Here is a 23,107-nt window from a genome sequence, read left to right as displayed (position 1 = left end):
TGGATCATAAATTTTAGTTATGCAAAAGTACTTCAGAGCAGTGCCTGGGCCTATTGTGTGTACTCAGTCAGTATCTATTACTATTAAATACTTCTGTTGAAGAAACAGTTTTCTTTCTCTCAAGCTCAACATTACCACTGATTGAAAATCTTGGAATAATTCTTTCAGATCAGGTTTTCCAATCAGAAACAGGATTTCATATTTAAGATATAACATCTAATGCTAACCCCTCTGAGAACTCCTATGGATCTGTAAAGGTCATTGTAGGATGGAATCTTACTAAGCAAAGTTAAGAATGATAAGGTAAACTGTTAGGTAAAGGATTTCCCTAGGGGATTGGGGCCACAGCAGCAAGAATTAATATGTGAAGTTAGCCAGGCACAGTGATTCATGCCTGTAATCCCAGCACTTTGGGAGGCTGGGCTGGGTGGATCATGAGGTCAGGAGTTTGAGACCAGCCTGGCCAACTTGTAAAACCCTGACTCTACTAAAAATATAAAAATTAGTGGGCGTGGTATCGAGCATCTGTAGTCCCAGCTACTGGGGAAGCTGAAGCAGGAAAATCACTTGAACCCAGGAGGTGGAAGTTGCAGTGAGCCGAGATTGTGCCACTGTACTCTAGCCTGGGCAACAGAGCAAGACTCCATCTCAAAAAAAAAAATCTGAAGTTTACTGAAGTAACAGTTCTACAGTCCTAACTGGCATGTACCCATCAAAAATGTGGAGATGTAAGAGTTTAAAAATAAAATCACAAATTTAAGTACTGCGATTTATCATTTCCATAAAATGAAGGCTAGTTACTCAGGACAAATAAATTTTACCAAATGGATCTAACAGGGCCAATGAAACAGTGACATACATGTATGGTAAGCAGCCTCAGAAACAGGAAAAGCTGTACTTCCTTTCACCAAAGAGACCATTCTGTTCCCAGAAAGCTTAGTTATGAATACACTTGAAATGAGAGCTTTACCAAAGCATGAACCCAGGACACACGCTTATAAATTGGCAGTTAACATTCTTGAAAGCAATGGCTTAACAATGGTTATAAGTGATGTACTGCTTCAAATAAAACATGAGCTCCCTGATTACAAATTACATCCAGTCTGTACAAGTTGAATGCATACCATACTTTAATAACCAAGACAATTCGGCTGTTTTTCCAGAGCATATTTCAAACAGAGTTGGCATATAACCCGTATGTAACAATATTGCTGTGATTTTAGTCATGTTTAAGGGTCCAAAGTATGTTCACAGAAGAACAGTTCGTGAATGTCAACCGGTTTTTGCTTTATATTCCTTCAAAAACTTTCCACCCTGGTCATTCACACTAATCTACATCACTGAAAATAACCAAAATAATTCACTGTCTCGCCTCTATGTAAAAGTTCTAATTGACTGCAAAGGCAAAGGACTGCCTGGCTCCTTTTGAGGAAGGAGACCTGCAAGGCAAGTTCTCAACCCTTAAAACCAAGCAAAAATGTTCCAGTGCAGTTGCTGTAGTTGTGTATTTAGGCTTTGTATTTATAGAATTTAATTTGAGAATGAAACATGGCCATATACATCGCAGTAAGCTGCCTCCCTTATCAAAAATACAATGTAAAATGACTTGAAGACATTTCTAGTAGCACAGACTTGAAAACTGAATGCTTAGACATAACTCCTACATCTTTCTTTGAGAAGTCATTGCCACACTTACAAGGTTAGAGGCAGTAATCTATATTAAATCTATATTAGCATGTGATTAATCAAAGAGTGCACTTACTACCATGAACTTGGGCCCTATGTCATAGAATTATTTTTGCCTTTCCCCCAAAGAATCATTTGCTCTTGAAGTAATAGGCTTTTTAAGGCACATTTTAACAAAAACCCATCATATACCCAGCTTAAAAATGGAAGCTCCACCTGGTTACATAATAAATATACCTAAGTAATGTGTGATTTACCAAATAGGCTAATTTCTCTATCTTGAGGATAAAGTCACATTAGAAAACAGAGTCTTCATTTGCTTATTCAAAGTGAAACAACATGTAAAAAATATTAGAGAATTAGATTTATAACAACCCATAAGTGCCAAGTCTGTTGGCAAAGGTCCAACAGGAAATTAGGGAGCCCTGGGCTCCTAAACATCCAGGTTTCTGAGTAGGAATCATGAGGGAAGGAGTTAGGGCACCTTAATTATTTTTAGAAATCTTTCAAAATGCACAGACCCTTGGGAGGCTCAAACCTTAAACCCCAACCAGATATCATCTTACATTTCAGTTATTGGCTTCAAAGAAACAGGACTTGGGGAGATGAAGAGGAGAGGTTGGAAAGAAGCCGCAGAGAGAAGTGGGAAAGTTTAGGCTGGGCATAGCAGCTCAGGCCTGTAATCTCAGCATTCAGGGAGGCCAAGACAGGAGGATTGCTTGGGGCCAGGAGTTTGAGACCAGCTTGGGCAACACAGCAAGATCCTGTGTCTACAAAAAACAATTTAAGAATCAGGTGGCGTGGTGGTGTGCACCTGTAGTTCTAGCTACTAGGAAGGCTGAGATGGAAGGATCCCTTGAGCCCCAGAGGTAACAGTGAGTTATGACTGTATCAATGCACTCCAGCACAAGCAAGAGAAAGAGGCCCCCCCTCAAAAAAAAAAAAAGTTTCAAGGATAAGTTGCTCTAGGGACTTTATATATTTTGCTAGGACCAACTTTGATGTTCTTAGGAGGCTCTGCTTTTTAAAAGAGAAAAAATCTTATTTTCTAATGCCCCACAAGTATGCCTTAGGGTGCTAACTCTTGAGATGCACATAAAATTATCTAGTTGGAATGATTTGGCATAGGGGTAGATTTAGGACTCTTAATTTCCTGTTAGTCTAAAGTAAACATAAGTGAAATAATTTCACAGAAACAGTTACACAGTTAATTGTAATGTCTCTCCAGTCATCCTTTTCCCACTGACCTTTAGTGGTGTTCAGGATGACTCTTCGGCCTTGCAGAGCATGCTGGTGGCAGGCTGAGTGCGGCTCAATCATAAGGTGGGAACAGGTGGAGTACATGAGGCACCGTATCACCCGTGAGAAGGAGATTCGGAGGTGACAAAAGTGACTAACAGGATTAAGCTCCATGGTGCAGACCTGCAATCTGCTGTGTCACTACAGTCATGGAGCAATAAAGAACTGGTCCTGAAGAAGCATTTTAAATGCAGCACAACAGGCCGCTGCACAAGGCCGAAAGTCCAGAATTGTATAAATATTTTTTAGTCTGCAGTTGCCAATCACATAATTTGGGGACAACTTTTGGCCTCTGACATTACTTTAGCCCTGGGTGGCAGGTATAGAAAAGCCTCCAGAAACCCTGCAATTCAGTGACATTCTTACTTCTCCCCAGTGATCGGCACCATTTTGGAAATCTGGTCCCAAAGTTTCAAGAGAATAGTAATGCAACAAAAAGAAATAACCTCTCTGTGTAGTGATTATAGAGATGTGTGTTGAGGTAAAGAGCTTCATTAAAACCTCTGAGCAGGGAAGCACAGCCACCACCATAGAACTTTTTAGATAAGTCTGGTGCTAACATTATTCTACAAAACTGTTTACACCCATTATAAAAGGGGACAGTTCTTATTGCTCCTGGAGCTTGTAGCCCCAATCTGCTCCAGCTCCACCAAAAAATTATTTTTCTCAACAACTGGTAGCAAAGATTTCCAAATTTACAAAAAGTCATTACCAATGCATCACTTTTTGATTAATTTCTGATTGCCATATAGATATGGACTACAGTATCCATGTCCTTGACACCAAGTACAGAAAAAAAGCTTAGAAAAGTCGTTTTATCAAAGTTCAGTTCAATGAGAAACATGAAAAAGTGCAAAATATGTACAGTTCCTGGCAGTTCTCACATGGGACTTTTTTTTTTTTTTTTTTTTACTACAGACCATAAAAGTTTACATTTGTGTAATGAAAGGACAGTGGAGTTCACATCATTGTTAATATACAAGTTTTTGCTTCAAAGTGCTTACTTTATTTATAAAAGAGAAGATCAAGAGGGTTGCAGGATTTTTTTTTTTTTTTAAAACAACAAATCCATGGTATGTGTCCCAATCTCCTTCTTCCTCTTCCTTTAGTGCAACATGGCGCAGCAGCCTCATGGATAGGGTCTGATTTCAAAAGATGTTCCTGAACCGTCACCTACAGCAGCACTCTAGGGGTCCCATTAGGGGTGGCTCCCTTTTTCTTCTGCAGCCGATTCTGAACCTTTCGAGATTTTACTACTTTCATTCTCACCTCAAAAACTTCATGAATGGCCTTCCGGAAGCAATGAAAATTATAGTCAATTAGCCCTGTAGAAGAGAACAAAAATATTTATAAATGTCACATAGAAATAACCTCCATCTTTTCGTGTGACCCATGGCCAGGACAAGCCAGTAGGGGGCGGTAGAGGATGGTCTTAGCGTAAGGATCACAGATCCAGGGATGTCTGCAGGTGGCCTTCAGATACTGCTGTAAACCTTTAGGAATTATAGGCAAAGCCTTGTGAAGGAAGATTTCTCCTGAGGCAAGTTTCCAGAGCATATACCATATTTTCAAAGGTTTCTATGACCCAAAATATGTAAAGAACCACAGAACTGCATTTTTTTTAACCTTTCAGAATTAAAGATTTCTTAGAATTAAGAGAAACCTGTAATGAAAAATGTTTCTCCCCAAAGGATATTATTAGACTGGGTAGGGGCAGACCCTGACTTGAGATCCCAAAGCTGTGTATTCATCAGTAAATATTTACTGAGTATCTATTATATTTAAACCATTCTCATAAGCCCTAGGGAAAGCAAAACCCCCAATTTTAGAGTGTTAACAGTCATCTCAGGTCACCTCCAGCAGAAATTGAACAACCAATGACACTCAGCTTTTCAGTATTAAGTATCTTAAGTGGAGAGATAGGAGAGAATCTTCTTGTGTTTTTCAGAAATATATCGGTAGCACGAAAAGTAGAATAAAAGAAAATTCAAAGTCTTGAGGAGTGCATTTTTCATCATTACTAGTAATTTGTAAAAGTCCTGAGAGCAGCATTATGTTTATACCAATTAGGATTTCTATTTACTATCTTCACATTTATTAAAATAACTAGCCCAACAATTATTTCTATCAGGGGATGCTTCTAGAGCCCTAGCCCTGTCCAAAGGAAGAATTGGGATTCCAGCCAAGGATTAAATACTTTTAACTAGTTATACAACTAACCGCAAGGGGAGGGCGGGGAGGGCACCATCTCGGTTTCCAGGAGCAGGAAAACCTCTGACCAGTGCCCTCTGTTGCTCCTGCAGAGCTAGAGAACCACAAGTGCAGTAAAGCCAGGAGTCAATTTCCTCAAGGAAAGACAATGAGACAAGCAAAGGGAAAAGTAATAAAAACAAAGGAGCAAAGGAATGATTCTGACTTGGCAATATGAATGTGAGATGTGACAGCCTCAAGATTCTCTGCTTTAATGTGCAACAAGTCTGCTTTTATATGCTAACCTTAGAGAGAAAGCTTAGCTAAAAGAACTTGGCTCTATGTGAAGGGTACAATGAAATACTCAACTTCTGAAATTTTAGACACATGCTACTGTTCTTTTTTTTGAGGCAAGGGCTCACTCTGTCACCCAGGTGGGAGTGCAATGGCTTGATCACAGCTCATTGCAGTCTCAACCTCCTGGACTCAAGCAATCCTTCCACCTCATTTTTAAATTTTTTTGTAGAGATGAGGTTTCACTATGTTCCCTGGGCTGGTCTTGAACTCCTGGGCTCAAGCAATCCTTCCACCTTGGTCTCCCAGAGTGCTGGGATTATAGGCATGAACCACCGTATCCAGCCCTATTGTTCTTGACAAACCTTAACTTACATATCCTTGCACCTTTCAAAATGTAACTAACCTTGCTGCTTGTGGGGTTTTAAGAAGCAAAAGTTCACAACTGAGGCTTTTTAAAGACATTAAACATTCATAAACAGTGTTTGCTATTTCAACTCTCATGAAAACCTTTTGAAAATACATGAACAGAGACATGAACAAAATAAACACTCTCTTCACCCCCACCTACAGTTCATAAGGACCCACATCCTTCTCTGGCTCACGAGTTCTCAACCCTAGCTGCACAATAAAAACACCCAGGCACCAGGCACACCAGGAGGCCAGCACATCACAGCACTTTGGGAGGCAGAGCAGGGAGGATCACTTGAGACCAGCAACCTTTAGCCCTGACTGCCATAAAGTGATGGTGAAATATTAAGAGGAAGTCATTTATGTTTTCTAGGCCTGAGTAAAATCATCTGTGAAATGAGAGGGTGAAACAAGGTGTATTGCCTGTCTGTCTTAAAAATTCCATGATCTATTGTATAATCTGTTCTTGCTTCTAGCAAGATGAAAATAAGGAGTAAAAGATGAACAACATTTAATTTAAAGTTCTGAGGGCAAAGGACACAAAAGGCAATTTGGTCAGTCATGGTACACACAGGAAAAATACAGGACATCACAAAGCAGCAAGAAAATGTAAATGTGCATAATACAGCAGTTTTCCGTTATCAACTTTTAAGAATACTAATACCCAATATTGTTAAGAAGACAGCAAAATAAGTATTCATATTCTCTTAGCAGCTTAAAACCAGAACATCTTTCTGAAGAACATTTTGGTAATAGGTGTTAGAAGCCCCCCAAATGGGCCTACCCTTTTGATCTAAGTAATTCCACTTGAAATTTTTCCTTAGGAAACAACCAAAGATACAAATATTTCATGCAAAGGAGGTCATAATGATATTTATAACATCAAAATCTAGAAACAACGTAGATGTCTGAAAATAGAATCTAACAAAACCATTAAAATGATGTGGTTTAAAAAAAGACAATGACTTGGAAACACATCTCTAATAATTTAAGTAAAGGTTATAAAGTAGAATTCATCACACAATCTCACATTTCTGTAGAAAACACAGGCTGGGTATAGTGGCTCATCCCTTTAATCCCAGCACTTTGGGAGGCTGAGGCGGGAGGATCATAAGGCCAGGAGTTCCAGACCAGCCTGGCCAACATGGTGAAACCTTGTCTCTACTAAAAATATAAAAATTAGCTGGGTGTGGTGGTAGCTGCCCGTAATCCCAGCTACTGTGAAGGCTGAGGCAGGAGAATCACTTGAACCCAGGAGGCAGAGGTTGCAGTGAGCCGAGATCATGCCACTGCACTCCGCCCTGGGTGACAAGAGCAAAAATGTCTCAAAACAAAACAACAACAACAACAAAATGCATATGCAGGAAAGGACTGGAAAAGTATGCAGGAAATGTTAATACTAGTTATCTGAATGAGAATCTTATCAATTTTTTTTTTTTTGCTAAATGTTATTTCTAAATTTTCTAAAAAAATCTATGTTCTGATTAAAAAACAAAATCTAAATTGTGTTTCATGGCTAATGAATTAGGAAAATTTCATGATATTCAGAAGTAAAAACAATAGACTATAAAACGATATTAGACAATATGGCCCCAGTTTTGTTGGAAGGAGAAAAAGAATGAAGAAAGGGAGAAAAGGAAAGAGGGTAGGAGGGAGAGAAAAAGAGAGCAGGAGAGGCAAGCAAGGTGGCTCGGTCCTTTAATCCCAGCACTTTGGGATGTTGAGGTGGCAGGATTGCTTGAGTCCAGGAGTTTGAGACCAGCCTAGGAAACATGGTGAGACCCTCAACTCTACCAAAACCAAAAAAAAATTATAGGCATGTTGGCATGTGCTTGTGGTCCAGCTACAGGGGAGGATGAGGTGGGAGGATCACTTGATCCCAGATGGTTGAAGCTGCAGAAAGCCATGATTTTGCCACTGCACTCCAGCCTAAGTAACAGAGCGAGACCCTGTCTCAAAAATGAGAGGAAGAAAGGGAAAAAGGAAATCCCAGATATTTAACATAGGTTTAGCTCTAGATGGTGAAATAAGTAGTTTTTTCTTTATACTTCCCTAAATTTTCAAAGCATTTTTGATTTAATGGACGTATATTGCTTACAAGGAGAAAAAGGCTATTTCAGGATATGTTACTATTACATATTCAGGATATGTAACTACTATTTGTTGGAGATTTTTTTTTACCCAACAAATTAGTGAACCATACCCAATTTCTAACAGAAGTCCCTAGCCACATCAGTAAGCTGGTATTTCCCAGGGAAACAGTCCCAGAGCTAGCGACTTCTGTTAGTAACTTTTGTTCAGATATTATAGAAGGGGGAAGTAAGTTTAATTGCTTTGGCTTCAAAATAAAATTGAATTTGATCCTAAGAAAATATTTAGTGGAGTTAAGTATATTCATGTCTTCCCTTTTCGGAATCATGATGCCATCCCTGTGTTCTGAAGATTTAAGAAGTATATGGCCGGGCACAGTGGCTCACGCCTGTAATCTAGCACTTTGGGAGGCTAAAGTGGGTGGATCATGAAGTCAGGAGATCAAGAACATCATGGCCAACATAGTGAAACTCTGTCTCTACTAAAAATACAAAAAAAAAAAAAAATAGCCAGGTGTGGCAGCGCTCGCCTGTAGCCCCAGCTATTTGGGAGGCTGAGGCAGGAGAATTGCAGCTTGAACCTGGGAGGCAGAGGCTGCAGTGAGCTGAGATTGCACCACTGCACTCCAGCCTGGTGGCAGAGCAAGACTCCATCTCAAAAAAAAAAAAAAAAAAAAAGTATATTGAGGCTGAACAGAAGTCAAACCACCTGTTGTCCCCTCCTTTACATGGGAAGAACAAAAGATCACACCGTCACCTAAGACCTTCTAGAGGTGTGGACCAAGGTGGAGGCCTCCACCCTCTAAACAGGCTGGGGGGCCTGCTCCCTGGTAAGAGACTTCATTCACAGCCTGGCAACAATGCCCCTGTTAGCTTCCTCCTAGCAGAGATGCCAAGGCCCCTCCCTCCCTGGGAGGATCATGGGGTTCCACTTCCACCTTGCTGCAGTTGCAGCTGCACCACTGGAGGGCAGGCCAGTTCACTGGCCCAGAAGTTGACGCTGTGGGCAGGAGCCCGCCCAGCACTGGTTTCTTAGCCAAGGGGGCCTGTGACTGGCATCTGGAAGTTTCGAGGGGCATGCTGTTGTTGTCCACCCACATTCAACAAACAATACATACAATAGCAGTCTGAATTGAAATGCTTCTTTTAAATCACACCAAAAAGTTACCTTTTCTTTCAAAGCTTTCCTCTCTGACAAAGCAAACGAGAGCCAGGAACTTTGTCACCTCTTTTAAATAAAGCACAGTTGTATTATTCAGCTTTATGATGGCTGTGGATTCCTTGTCATAAGGGGTTCCTGCTCCATCTTCTTTGAGACTAAATGGGGACAGAAACCAAAACATGTGTGACCATGGAGAAAGAAATAGAAACTGTAAGCCAGTGACAGAGACTGGCTTTAAGCCACAAAAAGTGATAATCATAAGTCGTTTACACTTACAGTGCCTTTCAGCAAAAGATCTCAGAAACACACGGGCACAGAAACATACACAGTCCTCAACAGTCACTTCCTACTGACAATGAGTGGCTGTCTACAACAGCTGGGCCACTATCCAGGAACCTGAGGAAGCCAGGTGAGGGGTAAGGTTAGCCCTTCCCAATTCTGTGGCCCAGGGCGTCTTGTTTTCTCATCTAGAATAGCCAGGCATGGTTTGATGAAAGACTAAGAAACACCGAAGATATGTTCCAAATCCAAGGAGTCTAAATAGACCTGACCGCCAAATGCTGGACTGGATCCTGAATTGGGAAAAAACTGCTATAAAAGATAGAATTGGGACCACTGGCAAAATCTGAATATGGTCTACATATTAGCTAATAATGTAGCCATGCTAAATTTGCTGAACTGTGAACTGGTTCCACTTACTCTCAAATGGTTCACCAAAAAGAAATAGATACATAGTAGGTATTAGAAAAAGGGAAATGTACCAAATATGGCAAATTGGTAAAAACTGGTGGATCCCAATGAAGAGTTATATAGGAGTTCACTTTACCACTCTTGCATATTTTCTGTAGGTTTGCAATTTTTTCCAAAATAAAGAGTTAAATAAGATATATAGGTCTATTTAAGAAAAAGTGTGGTCTGTAGTCACAAACAACTTGGGTTTGAATCTCAGTGCTTTTCACTGCTAGCTATGTGAGCTTGGACAAGTCGAGTAACTTCTTTGAGCCTCCATTTCCTCATATGTACACTAACAGTAATTATTTCAAGGTTTTCCAATGAAGATTAAATGAAATAATGCATATATATACTAAGCATAAAGCTGAGAACATAAAATACACACTATTATGGCTTTAATGATCGAAACTGGACCCTCTGAAGATACCTGTGTAGTAAGAGTTATGAATCCTTTCCTCATAGGCAAAGGACACTTCCCTAAACCTTTTCCCCCTTACCTGAAACTGTACATAAATTTTCTGATTTATTTTTACTCCCCAAATTTATGAATAATGGACCAGAAACTTGACTTAATTGGAATTGTGTTAAACTTTATCACATTCACTAAGACCTAGCATTTATTAAATATTTATGTGATATGAACCATCCTTAGTTCTTAAAATTTATTAAGAACTGTCTGCTAGCCGGGCGCGGTGGCTCAAGCCTGTAATCCCAGCACTTTGGGAGGCCGAGGCGGGTGGATCACGAGGTCAAGAGATCGAGACCATCCCGGTCAACATAGTGAAACCCCGTCTCAACTAAAAATACAAAAAAGTAGCTGGGCATGGTGGCACGTGCCTATAATCCCAGCTACTCAGGAGGCTGAGGCAGGAGAATTGCCTGAACCCAGGAGGCGGAGGTTGCGGTGAGCCAAGATCGAGCCATTGCACTCCAGCCTGGGTAATAAGAGCGAAACTCCGTCTCAAAAAAAAAAAAAGAACTGTCTGCTATAAGAATCCTCTAACTTTTTAAGGAAACTGAGGCTGAAGGAAAATAAGATAACTTGGTCAAAGCTGAGGATAGGGAGGGGTAAAGCCAAGACCTCAAACCTAGATATGGCTAATTTCAAAGTTAATGCTTTAATCCTGTAAATACACAAGGGGGTAAAGTATCAAGCTAGATTTAATGAAAAGACTGAATTGCACAGAGTAGTTTTAAGGAAATGTATGTTTTTGGTTTTGAGAGTATTTTAAACTGCCATACACAGGGCTACTTTAAAGTAAATTGTGGAGGTTAGGTTTTGTTTTTCTTTTTTAAAAAGATTCAACTCACTATAACCTACCAAAACATTAAAGAAAAACCTTTTAAGCGTTGAACTTCAAATATTAAAGATGCTTTAACAGAATTCATTAACTTCCATTTCACTGTTTTTATCTACTATATTTTAAGCAGAGTCTGTCTCTCAGTCTCTCTTGCTTATAAGTAATGTTCTGAGAACAAGAAACTGAAACATTTAACATGTTTTACCCAATGAAGAAAATGGCATTTAAAATATCCAAGTAAATACAATACTATATAGATACTCAACACTGTGTTCATTAATAGCATTTAATACAGGAAAATTCTTAGATGATAATGTTAAATGAAAAAAGCAGGATATAAAATTTTACATACAACGTGATCTCATTATCCTAAAGATTACACATGGAAATAAGAAGAAACTATATAAAATGTCAACACTGACTGTCTCTAGGTGGTGAGATTATGGGCTACTTTAATTTTATTCTTTAGACTTTTATGTATTTTCTACAATGAGCATGTATTACTTTCACAATGAGAAAAAGGTAAACATTAAACAAATTAGAAAAAGACTCCACCAAAAATTACAAGTAGAAATTGATAAGGTTTGCAACTGCAAAATCTGTTTTACTACTCAAGTTTTTCATATCTAAGCAATTAAAACACATGAAGATAAAACAGATTTTCCCTTAAAGTGTGTGCATGTGTGTGTGTGCGGGTGTGTGTGTGAGAGTGTGTCCATGTGTCAGCACAGAGCTGCCCGCTGGGGCAGAACCTCAGCTGAGAGATTTCTGAGGCACCAGGTCACCTGATTCTGGGGCCTGCTGGTCTCCACTGGGCAGCTGGGGAGGGGCAGCAAAGCCTCTAGTTACGAGGAGACCTGCTTCCTCGCGGCCTAAGAGGACCCCAGGCTCTGCACACAACTCCACCTCCTGCTGGTTAACAGGACTGGCTTGTTACTGCTCCAGCAAACAATCTGAGGAAACCCCAGAGCCCACAAACCATCTGTGACCCAGACTGGTTCTTACTGAATCCTGTGGGTTCTCAGAACACTGTATTCCACCATAGAAAAACCAATCTGACAACAAAGCCAGGCAGGCCGCCTCCTCCTAACCCCCTCCCCCTTGTTTGTTTTAGCTGGGAAAAGTAACTCTGATTAACATCATTTACATGAACAACTTACCACTTACATCTAATTACCATATGGCACAATAATGATCATGCATATTGTTAAGTATGTGCCAGATTAATTGTGTTGTTCATTGTACTTGATTACCATGGCAATCTAGACTGTAATCAGGGTGCATTCATCTTCCATGAGTATTTCAAGGTCATCCACTTACGGTTGAAAAATAATAGAATGCTTCAGGGCAGTAATCTTGGGCAATAAGGTCTATTTCTAAAGCCAGATGTCAGCGTTTAATAATAACAGTAATAATAAATTATGGCAGCTACATTTATCCAGAGTCTATCAGTTGAAGGAATGTTATGAGCCTAATGATATTTTATCCTCACTAAAATCTTATAAGTATCACTTTCCAAGTGTGTGTGTGTGTGTGTGTGTGTGTGTGTGTAAAAGAGTTAACAGAATCTGAGCTGAGTGGGCAAAGGATTTTTTTTTTTTTTTTTTTAGACAGAGTTTCGCTCTTGTTACCCAGGCTGGAGTGCAATGGCGCGATCTCGGCTCACCGCAACCTCCGCCTCCTGGGTTCAGGCAATTCTCCTGCCTCAGCCTCCTGAGTAGCTGGGATTACAGGCACGTGCCACCATGCCCAGCTAATTTTTTGTGTTTTTAGTAGAGACAGGGTTTCACCATGTTGACCAGGATGGTCTCGATCTCTTGACCTCGTGATCCACCCGCCCTGGCCTCCCAAAGTGCTGGGATTACAGGCTTGAGCCACCGCGCCCGGCCGGGCAAAGGATTTTTAAGCAATGGAAGGGAGAAATGGAGACGAGACTCACAAAAGCTGACAAAGGAGGCAGAGTGTCAAGCTGGGTAAGGCAGGTCACAGGCAATGAGTAAAGAGGAAGATAAGCAAAAGCTTTACCTCATCAGTTAGTTGAGGATGTCAGAGACAATAGAGACAGCAATGCCTTGACATCTTAATAAGATGAACAGCTAGTTCACACCCAGTCAGTCTGTATACCACCTGTTCAGCACATTTATAATTATGTAGAATTGTTTCTACCTCAAGTAACAATCCATTTTCCTCTCTCCTTGTTTATTTTATATTAAGTGTATAGAAAGCTCTATTTTCTAAGAATGATATGTTAAAAGATTTTTTTCAGAAGGGGATCAGGAATCAGATCTGAGTTCAAATTCTAGTTCCAATCCTTACTGATAGTGTGAGCAAAAGTGAGATATATAACCACTCTGAACCTCCGTTTTTTCATCTGTAAAGTGAATCCAGAACAGCTGACTTTGAACAATACAGATTTGAACTGCCTGGGTCCACTTCTACATGGATTTTCTTCTGCTTCTGCCACTCCTAAGACAGCAAAATCAAGCCCTTCTCTTTCTTCTCCTTAGCCTACTACTCAATGTGAAGACAATGAGGGTGAAGACCTTTATGATCACCCACTTCCATTTAATGAATAGTAAATATATTCTTTTTTTTTTTTTTTTTTTTTTTTTTTTTTTTTAAAGGAGACAGTCTTGCTCTGTTGCCCAGGCTGGAGTGCAGTGGCAGATCTCAGCTCACTGCAACCTCCACCTCCTGAGTTCAAGTGATTCTCCTGCCTCAGCCTCTCGAGTAGCTGGGACTACAGGTGCACACTGCCATACCTGGCTAATTTTTTGTATTTTAGTAGAGACAGGACTTCGCTGTGTTACCCAGGCTGGTCTCAAACTCCTGAGTTCAGATAATCCACCCACCTCAGCCTCCCAAAGTGCTAGGTATAAGCGATCACGGCCGGTCTATATGCTTTCTTATAATTTTCTTAATATATTTTCTTCTCTCACTTTATTTTAAGAATACAGTACATAATACATAAAACATATAAAATATGTGTTAATCAACTGTTTATGTTATCGGTAAGGCTTCCCATCAACAGTAGACTGCTGGTGTTAATAGCTAAGCTGGGGGGTAAAAAATTATATGTGGCTTTTTGACGGTTCAAAGGATTAGTACCCCTAACCCCTGTGTTGTTCAAGGGTTGAATGTAATTCCTGCCACATGGAATTGAGAATTAAATGATAAACTGGGCACAGTGGCTCATCCCTATAATCCCAGCTGCTCAAGAGGCTGAGGTGGGAGGATCATTTGAGCCCAGGAGTGATCTATCCTGGACAACACAGGGACACCCCATCACTAAAAAAATAATATAAAGGATGCAATACATGCAATAAGATTATTAGCATAATCCTGGCATTTGCTCAATAACTGTCACTGCATGCTAAATGATATATTTATTTAAAGATTTCAGTCATTTAAGACAAAGATACTACAGTCAAGTAAGTAATTGTAAATCCAAAATGCCTCAAAGGTTATGAAAGAAGGATGGCTTGATTGTGGCCTTTAAGCATGTTGTACTTACCCATAAATACAAGAGATGTCAATAACAACATCTATCATATCACAGCAGAGCTCATAGGTTTGCATATCCACTGGAGTACTATCAGTTGCAATATAAATTTTACTGACTACATCAAATAGAAAAGCCTTTTCAATTCCAGAATTCTGAAATTAAAAAAAAAAACAAAAAATACTGCCTTAAAGCAACAGCCAATTTCAGAGCATGTCATCACTACACAAAATTGAATGCCACTCTCAATGTAAAATACAAATGAGCAAAAATTAAGTTACTAAAAATTTTAATTGTACCATTTTATTACAATTTAAACTTCACTGTCATAAACTTCTTTATACTGGACTTACACAAGAAATAAAAAGTAGAGGCCAGGCATGGTGGCTTACATCTGTCATCCCAGCACTTTGGGAGGCCAAGGCAGGTGGACCACCTGAGATCGGGAGTTTGAGACCAGCCTGACCAACATGGAAAAACCCTGTTTCTACTAAAAATACTAAATTAGCTGGGCATGGTGGTGCACGCCTGTAATCCCAGCTACTCAGGAGTCTGAGCCAGGAAAATCACTTGAACCCAGGAGGTGGAGGTTGCAGTGAGCCAAGATCACACCACTGCACTCCAGCCTGGGCAACAAGAGTGAAACTCTGTCTCAAAAAAAAAAAAAGAAAGAAAAAGAGAGTTAGAATTATCACAAATTATTTATTTTAGGTAACCAAATTGGGCAGTATTTCCTAACTCTTAGAGATGTACACCTGCAGTTAGGAAAAGGCCAAGTAAAAATACTTTTATTGACTGTAAATTTAAAAATAAGTTTAGAAGCGCTAAACAAACACACTCAAAATTATGTAATGACAGAGTAAATGTGAGTACAGCCAACAGGTCTACCTCAATTCAACTTGGTAGAGCCTACCTGGAGCTGGTAGTGCCTAGGGTTCATTCGGCACATCATTCATAGCATGTTTTTTTTTGTTTGTTTGTTTTGTTTTGTTTTGTTTTTGAGACGGGAGTTTCGCTCTTGTTACCCAGGCTGGAGTGCAATGGCGCGATCTCGGCTCACCGCAACCTCCGCCTCCTGGGTTCAGGCAATTCTCCTGCCTCAGCCTCCTGAGTGGCTGGGATTACAGGCACGCGCCGCCATGCCCAGCTAATTTTTTGTATTTTTAGTAGAGACGGGGTTTCACCATGTTGACCAGGATGGTCTCGATCTCTTGACCTCATGATCCACCTGCCTTGGCCTCCCAAAGTGCTGGGATTACAGGCTTGAGCCACTGCGCCCGGCCCTAGCATGTTAAACTTATAAAAAGCTATCCAGGCCAGGCACGGTGGCTGACGCCTGTAATCCCAGCACTTTGGGAGGCCGAGGCGGGTAGATCACGAGGTCAAGAGATCGAGACCATTCTGGTCAACATCGTGAAACCCTGTCTCTACTAAAAATACAAAAAAATTAGCTGGGCATGGTGGCTCGTGCCTGTAATCCCAGCTACTCAGGAGGCTGAGGCAGGAGAATTGCCTGAACCCAGGAGGCAGAGGTTGCGGTGGGCCAAGATCGTGCCATTGCACTCCAGCCTGGGTAACAAGAACAAAAATCCGTCTCAAAAAAAATAAAAATTTAAAATTTAAAATAAAAAGCTATTCAACAGTATGCATCTTATCACTAAAGCCAAGTTTTATGTTCCGTACCTCTGGTGGGCTCTATTAATATTGAATGATTGCCTACAACTTGAATAAACACTCCAATTATACCAGTGAAGTGCAGGAATCCATTTGAGTAGTTTATTTTTATTTTTAGAGACAAGTTCTTGCTCTGATGGCCCAAGCTGGAGTGCAGTGGTACAATCATGGCTCACTTCAGCCTCAAACTCCTGTGATATACCTTGCACCACAGCCTCCTGAGTAGCTGGGACTACAGGTATGTGCTACCATACCTGGTTAGTTTTCACATTTTTTATAGAGACAGGATCTCACTCTGTTACCCAGGCTGGTCCCCAACTCACAGCCTCAAGCCATCATACTGCCTCAAACTTCCAAAGTGTTGGGACTATAGGCGTGAGCCACCAAGCTGGGCAGGGAGTTAAATTTTAAAGGATCTAAAACAACACATAGGAGTAATCTTTAAAAGTAATACTTAATTGACCTTGGAATGCTATAGGAACAATCAGAAATAAGAGCTTTTTCACTCTTGCAATGTTATTTTCATATTCTACAAGTGACTCAAACAGGAGTATATTATTTACTTACTGAGATAAAGATGTTCAGCAAATTCTCCAGAGTTGGGAGTTGTGGAATCAGTTTCTGAACCACTTTGCTAAAAGCTTCAAATATCGAATGATCATAAATGCTTGTCAGATAAAAGCTGAAAGAGGAAACAGTATTTCATCATGTTTTCCCTTTGAATGAGGAATAGACTGCTTAGGTTATGTCAGTGCACCAGTAATCTGCCTTCTGTATCTATCGTCCTAACATACAGTCCAGCCCCTTCAGAATTCACAGTGACCTCGGTCAAAAACAAGCCATTCCTCCCCACCTCCCAAAAAGCCTGAGCTGTGTCTATTCCCATCTGCCAACAGGCAAGCTTAAAACTGCAGCAATCTGTGTCCATCCCAGCTTTCTTACATTCTGCAAGACAATCCAGGCCAGATCATTTTTACACAAGCCTCTTAGGTTGCCCCATTAGTAACTTATATTCTTGATATTGAAGCAACTATTTTTTTTCCATTTATCCAATTTACAAAATGAATAATACATATACCACCCACAAAAAAAAGGATGGAGATGTTGTTTTCCTTTGTGAGTATTCCTACTTGGATTTTCAGAGGACTCCTTTACTTATAATTACAGATAATATCTTTTTTTTTTTTTTTTTTTTTTTTTTTTTTTTTTTTTGAGATGGAGTTTCATTCTTTCTACCCAGGCTGGAGTGCAATGACACGATCTTGGCTCACCACAACCTCTGCCTCCTGGGTTCAAGCAATTCTCCTGCCTCAGCCTCCCGAGTAGCTGGGATTACAGACATGCACCACCATGCCCAGCTAGTTTTGTATTTTTAGTAGAGACGGGGTTTCACCACGTTGACCAGGATGGTCTTGATCTCTTGACCTTGTGATCTACCCGCCTTGGCCTCCCAAAGTGCTGAGATTATAGGTGTTACAGATAATATCTTTATCAAGAACTGTAAACTTTAGCATCGACTAACTACTAGAATTATATTCATGGGTTTTCTATAATGTGTTTTTCATGTGAGGGGAGAACCTTAGCTTTGACCATTTGTTAGAACAACAAAAAACCACCACATTCACTAAAGATTAGCATTAGCACGTGCAAAGCTTGTTTTCCCCAAATCCTATCCCAATGTCTACAGCACAGAACAGAGTAAAGAAGGTAAATTACTGCCCATGCCAAGCCAGTCATGCCGACTCCAAACCCCAAACTTGCTTTTTTCCATCCTTTATTGGGATCCTCAAGGGGTTTCTGGTCTCACCTGAGGTGAATTTTTTCTAATCCAGCATCTGCAAGGTCATCGTTTGCCCTCTGGTGAATATCTCTTTGGGTTTCAATTTTGTGGTCATCTGACAGACCATCCACTTTATGAATAAACACCTCGAAGTTGATGTCGGTATTCACTTTGTAGGCCCTGGTCACCGTGAGGTGAAGCCTGGCCAGGGCTTCCATGTAATCGTCCTAGGACCAAAGGCAACACCTGTGAAAGAAGGCCCCTTTGCTTCCTGAGCCCCGCCCCGCACACACAGTCTTCACCTGGAAACCATGTGGCTACAACCCCCCGAAATATGTTGCAAAGGCTCTCCTCAACAAGCTGGCTTCTTAGAATTCAAGAGGGAAAACTTAAGTTCTGTTAACAAAGAGAGGAAAAAGGACGGCTAAAAAAATGCAGTTAGTTACGTAGTTACGACAGAGGTTGATGACAGTCATAAAGATCAGAGTTGTGGTTTCAGGAAGAGAAACCCCACTCCACATAAGACCTTCCCTGGAATACTGTTTCTCCCAGATTTTCCAGTCTTTGGTGAACTGTAATGAATAATTAGAGAAAGAGGCATGACACGGGCCACTGGGCAGATGGCGAAGGAGCTGAAGAGCTGGTTTAGTGCAGAATTCAGCAGACCACAGTCCACAGACCCCGTGCCTGTTTCTTAAAAGTAAGTTGTATTGGAACGTATTTGCTTTCATATTGCCTAAGGCAGCCTTTGTGCTACAATGGCAGAGTTCAGTAAGTTTACTGTAGAGAAAGTCCTCAGAGACAGCACAGTCTACAAAGCTAAAAATGTTTGCCATCTGGCCCTTTACAGAAAAAGCCCCTGGTCTAGGGTAATTGCCCCAAACAACACAATACTAATTTTTTTTCTTCCCATGCCTATATAATGAACATCTGTGTATTCATCTCTGTTGAAAAACGAAAACATTTACATGAAAGCCCTCTGTGTTTCTCCTCATCCTCCCAACCCATGCCATCCCTCTACCCACTCATCCTCTAGACACAACCACCATCCCAAGGTTAGTATTTATTCTCACTCATGTATACATTAGTACAGACACAGACAGCCCCAAACATCACACAGAATTCATTTACACTGTTTAAAAATGGAAAGAAATATTAAGTTGTATGGATAATTTGTCTTTTTCATTTAACACTATGTCAGTGAGATTCATCTATGTTGAATGTTATATAGTACATTAACTATAGTGCAGTAGTTCCTTTTAATGGCTCTATAAAACTTCCTTTTATGGATGGTCTATAATTTATCATATATTTGCCTGCTGATGGGCACTGTAAATATTTTCATGTATATGTAATTATAATGATATATGTACAGTCTCATTGGCTTACTCTGAAGGGTGACTTGTTGGGTCGTGGGTAGGAGTGCCTTGACTGTATGTACCTGGAAGGGAGTAATAGCATCTGATGCTTCAGACCCTCACCAGCAATTGGTGTTGTCGGATCTCTTATTTATTGTCAATTTAAGGGTGTGAAAAAGGTCTTGTTTTTATGCCAAAAAAAAAAAAAAAAAAAAGGAAAGAGCTCTGTAGGACAGAATCTAAATGCCTTTTCCCCCCAATTATGACTCCAAACCTGAAAAATACAGAAAGCCAATATAATTGGGGATGTTTTCTGGCATTCTTCCATGCTCCAAACATCAACAAAAATATATCCCTACTCTCTAGATATGTCAAATATTAATTATACAAATAGGAAACTATAAAGAGGAAAAAACAGGCCGGTCGTGGTGGCTCATGCCTATAATCCCAGCACTTTGGGAGGCCGAGGCGGGTGGATCACGAGGTCGAGAGATCGAGACCATCCTGGTCAACATGGTGAAACCCTGTCTCTACTAAAAATACAAACATTAGCTGGGCATAGTGGCACACGCCTGTAATCCCAGCTACTCAGGAGGCTGAGGCAGGAGAATTGCCTGAACCCAGGAGGTGGAGGTTGCGGTGAGCCAAGATCGCGCCATTGCACTCCAGTCTGGGTAACAAGAGTGAAACTCCGTCTCAAGAAAAAAAAAAAAAAAAAAAAAGGAAAAAACAGCAAAAGGAGTCTGTAGGGCACCCACACGTTGGGTGCCAGATGTAGGGCTGTGGAGGACCCACTGGGTCGTGGGGTGTCCCCTGTGCTGTGTTGAGGTGCAGGATCCAAGAGGTAAAGAGACAGGACACTGAAGAACTGGTGAAGAGCATCTGGACTCAGGGGGCCACACTACCTGTGAGCAGAGATCAGCGGCGCCCCCCCAAATGCCCAAGAGCATCTGTATTTTATTAGGTACAAGCAGGGGGCAGGGTCATGAGTGAGATCATCATCTATAGGCTTAGTAATAGGGCATACATAATCACGTGAGTTACAAGCGAGGGGACCACCCCATTATGTCACCTGGGCAGAGAGGCGGGCCGTGCACAGCAGGGGGCTGTGCCGTGCGCAGTAGTAGAGGGTCGTGTACAGAAAAGGGATCCACCCCCATTAGGTCACCAAGGCAAGGAGGTGGGCTGTGTGCAATGGGTGTTGTGCGTAACACTTCTTATCTGGGGGCTGGAGACTTCAAAGGATTTCTTACAGAAGGATACTGTAAGCTTAATGCAGTGGGAGCTGATAGACTTGTGCTCTTAAGATATTTATGGGAGGATTCTTTGAGCTAGCTCAGAAGAGAGAAAAGACTGACAGGGTGTACAACTGGTCACACCAGAGAGTTTCTTCTTCTCCCTTGGTTACTTCCAGGATCTCAGGCCTGAGGCCTACTTTCCATAGGAACTGGATGCAAGGTACTACAATTCCTTTATCAGGAGGAAAGGCACTTGTTCCAAATCTGCCATACAGAATATGCCCTTTCAGGCAGGGACGCCACCGTCTGGATCTTTGGTTCTCGTCCTGATCTGGCTGTTTTCCCATGTACTGCTTCTGTTCTGTGACTGCTCTAGGCATTTCTCCTATTACAAACTACTATATGGTTATATAGAAGGATTATATAAATCAGCACTAAATGTGTCAGTACAGCTCCGACTATAATACCTATATGATTATATGGAAAGATTATATAGAACTAAGTATGCTAGATATATGTAAGCAGTAAGTTACACTTCAAGCACTAATTCTATAAAATAATATATGATTATATATGAAGGATTATATAAAGGAAACAGCTGAGCAATAACACTATAAACTAAGATATTCTTCAGGCACTAGTTGTGCCTGGGGTCTGGGCAGTTCTCCTTCCTTGGTGCCCATGGTGGGTGTTACCTACCCACAGGAGTCGGATATCTAAAGAGTTGTTTAGAATAAAAAAAAAAAAAGCCAGGATCAGTGGCTTGCACCTATAATCCCACCTACTGGAGAGGACTGCTTGATTTCAAGACCAGCCTGGACAACACAGCGAGACCCCCATCTCTAAAGCCTAAGATAGATAGATAGATAGATAGATAGATAGATAGATAGATAGATAGATAGATAAAACCAGGCTTGGTGGTGCACACCTGTAGTCTCAGCTACTCGAAGACAGAGGCAGAATTCCTTGAGCCCAGGAATTTGAGGTTACAGTGAGCTAAGATCTGCCACTGCACTCCAGCCTGGGTAACAGAGAGAGAGCCTGTCTCTAAAAAATTAAATGAAAGGTGGATGTCAGGCACTGGGTCAGCAGATTAAGCATTAAAAATTAAAGGTATTACTGTAGGTCCCACACAGATGAAATTCTAGAAAAGGCAAACTGAAGTGTCAGAAAGCACTTCGGTGGTTGCCTGGGGCTGAATGTTTCAGGGGACCACTTGAGAAAGCACACAAGGGAACCTTTGGGGTGGGGGAAATACTCCGTATCTTTAATGAGAGGTGGTTATATGGTGTACACATTTGTCAAACCCATTGAACTGTGCACTTAAAATGAGTGCATTTTATTGTGTGTAAATTATACCTCATGAAAAGTGTTATTGCCGTCTTTAAGGGGGAGAGTTAAAGGAACATCTCTGTGAGTAAAACTACCCAATGTCAACAGAAAATCACATCTCCAAAGATTGGAAATTGCTACTCTAACCTCCCTGCCAAGCATACAAAATGGGTCTGATTACCAGCTAACTGATAAAGCAGCATGTAGCTACAGGGACTAAAAAGAAGAAAATACGCCAGGCGCGGTGGCTCAAGCCTGTAATCCCAGCACTTTGGGAGGCCGAGGCAGGTGGATCACGAGGTCAACAGATCGAGACCATCCTGGTCAACATGGTGAAACCCCGTCTCTACTAAAAGTACAAAAAAATCAGCTGGGCATGGTGGTGCGTGCCTGTAATCCCAACTACTCAGGAGGCTGAGGCAGGAGAATTGCCTGAACCCAGGAGGCGGAGGTTGCGGTAAGCCAAGATTGTGCCATTGCACTCCAGCCTGGGTAATGAGAGCGAAACTCCATCTCAAAAAAAAAAAAAAAAAAAAAGAAGAAGAAAATACTTGATTGGTTAGAGCAGAGGAACTGCAGGTGATTTTTCCCATTGTTTATTACTTCCTATGACAAACAGAAATTAAGGTGAAATACACTGCGTAGCTTCTACTCTGAAACTAGATCTGGGAATTATGGGAAGGTCACAAGCACCAGCACAGGTTAAGAAGAAACTCTCTTTTGGATCCACACGCACATGTGCAATGGCTTCAGGAGAAATGGTGCATTCTGTAGGCTGCAGAGCAGGGCTGGGGTGTCACCACAGATCATGGGAACCACTCTTGCTTTCATTCTTCTTTATTTCATGACACTCTGTGAGGACACATTTTCTCCCTGGGGATATGTTTATCTGGCAATCCTGTGATTGTGAGGAATTTACAAACAAAAAAATATGAGGTGTGAGACCAAAATAGCACTGCTTAGAAATAAAGGAAAGGACACTCAAGTGCTGCAGAGACACTTCCCTAAAGTTTTGATTTTCCTGTCAGTGCTTCTAATCACATCCCATTAAGACTCCT

At 41.0% G+C, this 23,107-nt stretch overlaps 1 protein-coding gene across 3 annotated transcripts in view; it reads right to left on the bottom strand.

Annotated features, from left to right (window-relative positions):
- Positions 1 to 1,112: 1,112 nt before the first annotated feature.
- RRAGD (Ras related GTP binding D) overlaps positions 1,113 to 23,107 on the bottom strand; it is a 47,804-nt gene continuing 25,809 nt past the window's right edge. For all 3 annotated transcript variants that reach the window (XM_039467732.2, XM_010333792.3, XM_010333793.3), the window contains exons 3-7: positions 18,149 to 18,348; positions 16,909 to 17,023; positions 14,680 to 14,822; positions 9,139 to 9,287; positions 1,113 to 4,310 (exon numbers count right to left, since the gene is read on the bottom strand). In XM_039467732.2, the coding sequence (XP_039323666.1) occupies positions 4,159 to 4,310; positions 9,139 to 9,287; positions 14,680 to 14,822; positions 16,909 to 17,023; positions 18,149 to 18,348 (759 nt within the window). In that variant the 3' untranslated portion in view covers positions 1,113 to 4,158. The remainder of the gene's footprint in view (positions 4,311 to 9,138; positions 9,288 to 14,679; positions 14,823 to 16,908; positions 17,024 to 18,148; positions 18,349 to 23,107) is intronic.

Source organism: Saimiri boliviensis, chromosome 4 (assembly GCF_048565385.1).
Source record: "Saimiri boliviensis isolate mSaiBol1 chromosome 4, mSaiBol1.pri, whole genome shotgun sequence".
NCBI lineage: Eukaryota > Metazoa > Chordata > Mammalia > Primates > Cebidae > Saimiri > Saimiri boliviensis.
The sequence above is the reverse complement of the archived record's forward strand: the minus strand, read 5'-3'. Positions and strand labels throughout refer to the sequence as shown.